At 40.0% G+C, this 6,605-nt stretch overlaps 1 protein-coding gene across 3 annotated transcripts; it reads left to right on the top strand.

The window, feature by feature from the left end:
- Positions 1-1,335: 1,335 nt before the first annotated feature.
- On the top strand, positions 1,336-6,532 carry rnf41l (ring finger protein 41, like). Of its 3 annotated transcripts, XM_046045403.1 has the most exons (8): positions 1,336-1,823; positions 1,924-2,187; positions 2,317-2,523; positions 2,656-2,795; positions 3,140-3,166; positions 3,945-4,107; positions 4,204-4,324; positions 4,723-6,532. In XM_046045403.1, exons 3-8 carry the CDS (start codon positions 2,318-2,320, stop codon positions 5,125-5,127), a joined length of 1,062 nt encoding a protein of 353 aa, XP_045901359.1. In that variant the 5' UTR covers positions 1,336-1,823; positions 1,924-2,187; position 2,317; the 3' UTR covers positions 5,128-6,532. The 3 variants fall into 3 exon arrangements, with proteins under 3 accessions (XP_045901359.1, XP_045901361.1, XP_045901360.1); XM_046045405.1 differs by lacking the exon at positions 3,140-3,166; XM_046045404.1 differs by having other exon boundaries at positions 1,336-2,187.
- Positions 6,533-6,605: the final 73 nt, after the last annotated feature.

Below are 6,605 nucleotides of genomic sequence, written 5' to 3'. Positions count from 1 at the left end.
CACCTTGCACTTCACCTCTTTAATAACGCCAGATAAAAAACTGGTAGAGGAGATCCATCCATCCATCCATCCATCGTCAACCGTTTATTCTGCGTAAAGGGTCGCGGGGGGCTGGAGCCAATCCCAGCTGACATCGGGCGAAAGGCGGGGTACACCCTGGACAGGTCGCCAGTCCATCGCAGGGCCACACATAGACACACAACCACTCATGCTCACAATCACACCTAAGGACAATTTAGGGTCACCAATCAACCTAGGCCGCATGTCTGTGGACGGTGGGAGGAAGACGGAGCACCCGGAGAGAACCCACGCAGACACGGGGAGAACATGCAAACTCCGCACAGAAAGGCCGGGGCTGGTAGAGGAGATATATTGAATTAATTTACTTTAATTTCAGAGGGAAATATTGTACATTAGCTTTTAATGAGCATATACAATCCCAGACAAGTCCATTAATTAGCTTATATTAGCTACACTAGCAACAACATAGAAATGTAGCCTCCATGTTCTCGTAACGTAAATTATAAACCAATAATATAAAGAGCCGTTCTGGTGCATGTGTACTTGATACACAACTACATTTTGCAACCCTTTCATGCATGAATTAGTAAATCACAAAGTAATATTTTTTGTGTTTGTTTTTACTTTTAAACAAGTGAAAAAAATATACCTATAAACTTTTTTCCCCCAATAAATTTAATTTTGAAATGTGTCCACTGCAGTGGATAACATGCATCAAAGGCATCAAAAGTGATTCAGTGGAATTCAATATAGGTCCAAAAAACTGTAACATTTCCTAAAAGCAAGTGGTATAAATACACATAAAGTTATTCAAGTGCAAATGATATTATCATTTCAAATGAAACATACAAAATAAGGCTGAATCTACATAGACAGAATATACCCTTGGGCAGATAACATCCACTGAAGTGGAGGGATGTATTTTCAGTCACAGAACAAAATGTACAAGAACTATATAATTAAAATCTGGCTAAAAGTATTTCTAACATCCTATTTAGTTGAAAAATAGATTTCCTTACTTTAGTTTTCTTAGAATAAAAGGAATTTACAGTTATTGGTAAGATACTTGGTGCATCACCACTTCCCTTTCCTATTATGACGCAGATCAAAATGACATGATGATGAGATGTAAAATATAATAATCAAATGGAATGTTTTAGGGGTCCGCCACATGGTGGTTGTGACATGGTACTATAACTTAAATGCTCAAAATAGCTGTCCACTTTTTACATTTAGCTGATGCTTTTATCCAAAGCAACTTACAATTACTATAGATGTCAGAGGTCACACACCTCTAGAGCAACTAAGGGTTAAGTGTCTTGCTCAGGGACACATTGGTGGATGGGTCACAGTGGGGAATTGAACCCGAGTCTCTCACACCAAAGGCATACAGCTTATCCACTGCACCATCACCACCCATGCATGAAAGGATTAAGAAGTTTTACATTCATGTACTTAAGTGAACATCTGAATGCACAACTTTGTTTTTACATTGGGGTATTCCTCTTTTTCACTGAAGTAAAGGATCTGGATACTTCTTCCACCACTGAGTCTAACAGAAAGGGAAATATAAGAATATAAAGAGACTGGGATGAGTTCAGGGGTTTGGGTTGCTCTTTGATTTCTGTGGTCTGTGTCATCTGATGTCATGCAGTCTGTAATCCAATCAGGGAGGGAGAGAGTGTAATCCATGTTAATCCCACATCCAGAGAGAGAGAGAGAGAGAAACCCAGGACAGGGTGGGTCATTAAGACAGGCAGACACAGAAAGGACAGCAGCCATCTCTGAATACAGCTTTATTGGTAAAGCTGCAGAATGTGTCTGAGTTCTGTTCTGAGTGTGAATGCCTCTTCTCGTGTAATTATATCTGTCTCTCTAATCTGGTCTGATACCGTCTGACAGCTGCCTTCCTGTGTCCTGGACCCTCGTTGTCAGGGATACATCTCCACAGAGACGCACTCCCAAAGGTAGGGGAGGGCTTTAATGGAAAGGAGACCCTCACTCTGATGGAGCAACAAGCTGAGAGAGCGAGAGAGGATGAAGAAGGAAAGACCATAGTAACGGAGAGATAAGAAGGAAGGTCAGCTGTGGGGGAAGAAGAGGAGTGGAAATCAACAGAAGGAAGAAAGAAGGAAGAGCTGGATGAAGTGAAAGTTATTTTGTGAGGTAGGAATATTATGGTCAGAGTTAATAATTAAAAAATGAAGACACAAATGAGCCAACACTATAGCAAGATTTAAGTTTCATTCCAAGCTTTTCTTCTAATGTTTTTCTAAACTATCTGTGTGGTTGCAGGATGGGCTATGACCTGGAGAGGTTTGTTGGCTATGTGAATGAGGGTCTTCTGTGCTGCGTGTGTCGAGACGTGTTGGAGCGCCCCCTCCAGGCGCCCTGTGAACATGCATACTGCAGCACCTGCATCAGCAGCTGGCTGCTCCATCACCACTCCTGTCCCGAGGACAGACTGCCACTGGATGTGGGAAGCCTTAAACCACTGTACAGGTCTGTCTACGTCTCTGCTGTTATTATCTCCTCATTGTAACAGTTCATTCTTTAGTTTCACCCTTTCATTTTGCTATTCAGTGGGTTCCACTGCTCTGTTTCTGTGCTGCTTGTTTTTGCCTTGCACGACAGGTACATGCGTAATGACCTGACCCGTCTGCAGATACGTTGTGTGAATGCAGGGCAGGGCTGTGAGGTGGTCTGCTCTCTGGAGAGCCTGCACACACATGAGGATGAGTGCGAGTTTGCCTTTATATCCTGCTCAAACCCAGGTATGAAACATCCCACTAATCGCTCATCTGATTGTTATGATTTGTTTATCTGTAGTGTTTGTAGTGTTAAATGGGTTATCCATGTGGATGTGTGGGATATGAAGGTAATGTGACACCTGTGAGTGTGCGTGAGAGAGCAGCAGGTGGCTTTTTTGTTGTCATGGCTACCTTCCAAACCAGTGCCCCTATGGGACTGGGTTCAGGACTGGAAGCTCCCACAGATCTCACACAGAGTGCATTCAGCTTCAACTTCCCATCACTCATTAATGAGCGATCTAACAGTGTGTATGTCCTGTAAATACAAGCAATGTGGTCCCAATGTGACTGTGACTTGTCATTGGCAGGTGGAGAGTACATATGTTACCGTTGTGGTAGGTACAGTTAGAGAGTGTGTGCATGCAGTGTGGCTTTTTTTTTGCAGTGTTTAAGAACTACAGGCACTGACATACAGTTTTACACAATATTTAACCTGGTATTTCTGGTGCTGTCTATGACTGCTGTGATCTGTGAGAAGTTATTACGTTTGGTTAAAAATGAGTCCTAATAAGTGTAGCAAGGACTATAAAAGCTGGCATGATATATATTAATATATATATATATATATATATATATAATTAAATATATAATTAAAGACTCCTTCCTGTGCTTCTATTGTTTCAAGTACCTTGTAAAAGTAGTAAATCTACTTTTACTTCCACTAAGTAGAAAGTAAATTTATGAGGATTTACCCTTGAAAGAATGTGAGCATATCCTATTTACATTTGCAATTAATTTAGAGCATTTCACCTTGTAACACAATCTGAGACAGCTTTATTATAAAGACACATCAGCCACCACTTTTAAAAGCACCTGCTTCTTAATATTTGTGATGTGGGACAATATCTGACCAATTGTTGAGATCTTAAAGTGTTACTTGAATAACTTTCAACACAAGTAATCTATATAAGTTATATTAAAGTACTTAAGAAATATTTTGGTAGTATTTCCACCCCTGTGTATACCATTATGACTTGAAATTATTTATTTAAAGTTGTGTCTGCAAACCAAATTTCTCTTTATTTTGACTCATATTTTGGAAGACATATATACATCTAAATATAAAATGGGTACATGGTTGACATTACCATCTCTGTGCTCCTGTCCCCTCAGGTTGTCCTGTGCAGATAGAGAGGCGAGGGTTGGAGGCTCACCTGTCTGAATGTAACTTCCGCAGCAGAGAGTGTCCCAACGGTTGCGGTCTTACCCTTCTCTCCATTGACCAATCGCAGCATAACTGTGTAGCAGAGCTGCGCACCGAATTGGAGATGCTCAGGTATGTATGCGTGTGCGGTTATGAAAAAGCCTTCACTCTCTCCTAATGTATTTGTTTTGTAGATCATCATTTTGTCTCATTGAATATTCACGGCAGGGCAGATATGCTGTGCAAGGTGGAGGAGGTGAGGCGAGAGATGGAGTCTCGGTTGGACTCACAGAGGAGACACATGGTGCAGAAAGAGTCGCAGCTGAAGAACGAGGTGGAGGAGCTCAAGGTGACCTGTCAGTCCTTGTCATGTATCTAACTCCTCAGTTTTTAAGGTAACAACAAGAGGACTTAAGTAAAGATTTGAGTTACTGGCACGTCAATGAAGTTAAATACTTCAGGTTATTCTTGAACCCTGGATACAAATACAGAACAGGTTATCTCAAGGTTCATTTAGTAGCTGTTCTAGAGCTTTTGGTCATTTCACATGATCTTCATCAGTATTTTCTTGGACAGTTTTTTCTGAGCACTCTCATCCATGTTGTCTTAAAAGTTGAGATTCAATAGAAAATTATTAATAGAAAAGTATTTAATAAATACTGTTAATGACTATCTCAAAGCTTTCTCTACAGCAGAAGTCTGTGCCGTGAACCACGTTGACACATGTTAGTAATCTTGTGTTTTCAGGGTCAGTTGTCCCTTGTGATGTGTGACATGCGAGCCCTGTTAGGAGCAGAGCGTCTGAGAAGACAGGAGCTGGCAGAGGCGGAGCTGGAGAAGAGGGAACTGTTGGAGCTCCTCAGAGACCTGCAGCCAACCAGGAGTCCACATCCTGTCGAACAGGCATCCAGGGACGAGCATCAAGGGGGCCAGCAGACATCTGGTTGGGAGTTACACACGGAGCTGACGCGACACCAGCAGAGGGAGGCGTCTTTACATGCCTCCAGTCTATCACTGCATTCAGCCCCGGCCATAAATATATCGGGTCCACCTCCTTCACCTCAGCTGGGAGAGGGGGTGCGCAAGGGCGGTACCAGGAGCCTCACTCTAGACTGCATCAAGAGGAAGAGCAGGGAGGTGACTGTCATCTGAGTAGACTGGATTGTTTGGAGATTATTTATATATATATATTTGGCAAAGTGACAACAAGAGTTTAGTAATTCAAGTTATTTGGATCAAATCAAAGTGTAAATTCAGTCTGCTGTGGAATGAACCATGTTGTGTTTGAAAGGTACTCTTTGTGTAATTCTACAAACTTAACCCTTTCATGCATGAATTATGACAGCCTCTGTGTTGTGTTTTTATGGCTCTTTAGGCATGAAAAATAAAATTAGAATTTCCTTTTTTTTTAAACACACATTTTTCAAGTTTTGTACATGTCCAGTAAGGTGGACAGCATGCACATAAGGTTTTAACTGAAGATATATTTATTTAACAAACCAATAAATTAAATTATATATTATGTAAAAAATATAATGCTGTTAAACTAATGTGGTCACATATTTTAACATATTCTAATACTGTTTAATGCAATGCAAATATGTTGAACCTCACTTTTAACTCCATCACTGCCACTAGTATTATCCTTACTTGATTCTGATGGAATTGGCTCCACTGTCCTGAATGCTTTTCTATCACTAAATGTTACTCACATAATGGAACTAATCTGCACAAAATATTGTTTTTCTTACAAAAACTCCAAGTGTAGCATAAATCCATTGATTTACATCCAAAAAGTTAGTGCACATGAAGTATTTTCAAGAAAAACAAAGTCTCAGTAATAGTTATTTGTAGTTGAAATATAACGTTAGCCAGTGATGCATAATGTCCAATTTAGTGGACAGATGATTAATCGTAATTTCACAATCATAACACAAAATCATAACTTGGAAAGTTTAAGAATTGTATTACTCCTTAGTTGTTACTAGATGTTACCATATTTTATTTACCGGCAGGGGTCTCTTGTAATTGGAGGAATTGCAAGATTTACCTGAGCTGCTCCGTTTTCCCGACTGTCTGTCGGCCATCTCGGTTTTGACGAATTTAAATTGCACTTACAACGGCTATCCAGATGGTGGCAGTGTATGGCATGACACACTAGTGTCCACTTTAGGGGCTGATGTGCAACTACACTATCAGAACCTCTGCCCATTCAAGTAAATGGATTTTGAATAGCTGTCCACTGTAGTGACCACTATGCATGAAAGGGTTAATTGATCTTTCGACAGTAGGCTTGTGTGAAACAGAATTGACATTCATTTATATTGTAGGCTCACCCATGATCATTTCTGTAAACATCATCATAGTGTAATGTCTCTTGGATTTTATAATGATAAGATTTAAAATAAAGAGTCACTTTAAGTAATTTTTGGACCAAAGTATAGGTTTCTCATTAATGATCCACCTGATGCTGAATTATCTGCTTAAAAAAAGGAATACAAAATTTTTGAAGTCTAAGCTAGCCTATAATGTTAGAAAGTTTGGACTCACAATGTGTAATCTTTCTAATTGGTCAGTTTAAGATATAAAATACAAGGAATTAACTAATTAAGTCTTCATCAAGACTACAG

The sequence above is a fragment of the Micropterus dolomieu genome, linkage group LG03 (genome assembly GCF_021292245.1).
Source record: "Micropterus dolomieu isolate WLL.071019.BEF.003 ecotype Adirondacks linkage group LG03, ASM2129224v1, whole genome shotgun sequence".
Taxonomy (NCBI): domain Eukaryota; kingdom Metazoa; phylum Chordata; class Actinopteri; order Centrarchiformes; family Centrarchidae; genus Micropterus; species Micropterus dolomieu.
Note: the sequence above shows the minus strand (reverse complement) of the source record. Positions and strands in the feature narration are given on the sequence as shown.

Coding starts and splice junctions, on each gene's coding strand:
- rnf41l (XM_046045403.1), top strand. CDS start 2,318: ATGGGCTATGACCTGGAGAGGTTTGTTGGCTATGTGAATGAGGGTCTT. Junction 2,524..2,655: donor AGCCTTAAACCACTGTACAG/GTCTGTCTACGT, acceptor CTTGCACGACAG/GTACATGCGTAATGACCTGA. Junction 4,325..4,722: donor ACGAGGTGGAGGAGCTCAAG/GTGACCTGTCAG, acceptor TTGTGTTTTCAG/GGTCAGTTGTCCCTTGTGAT.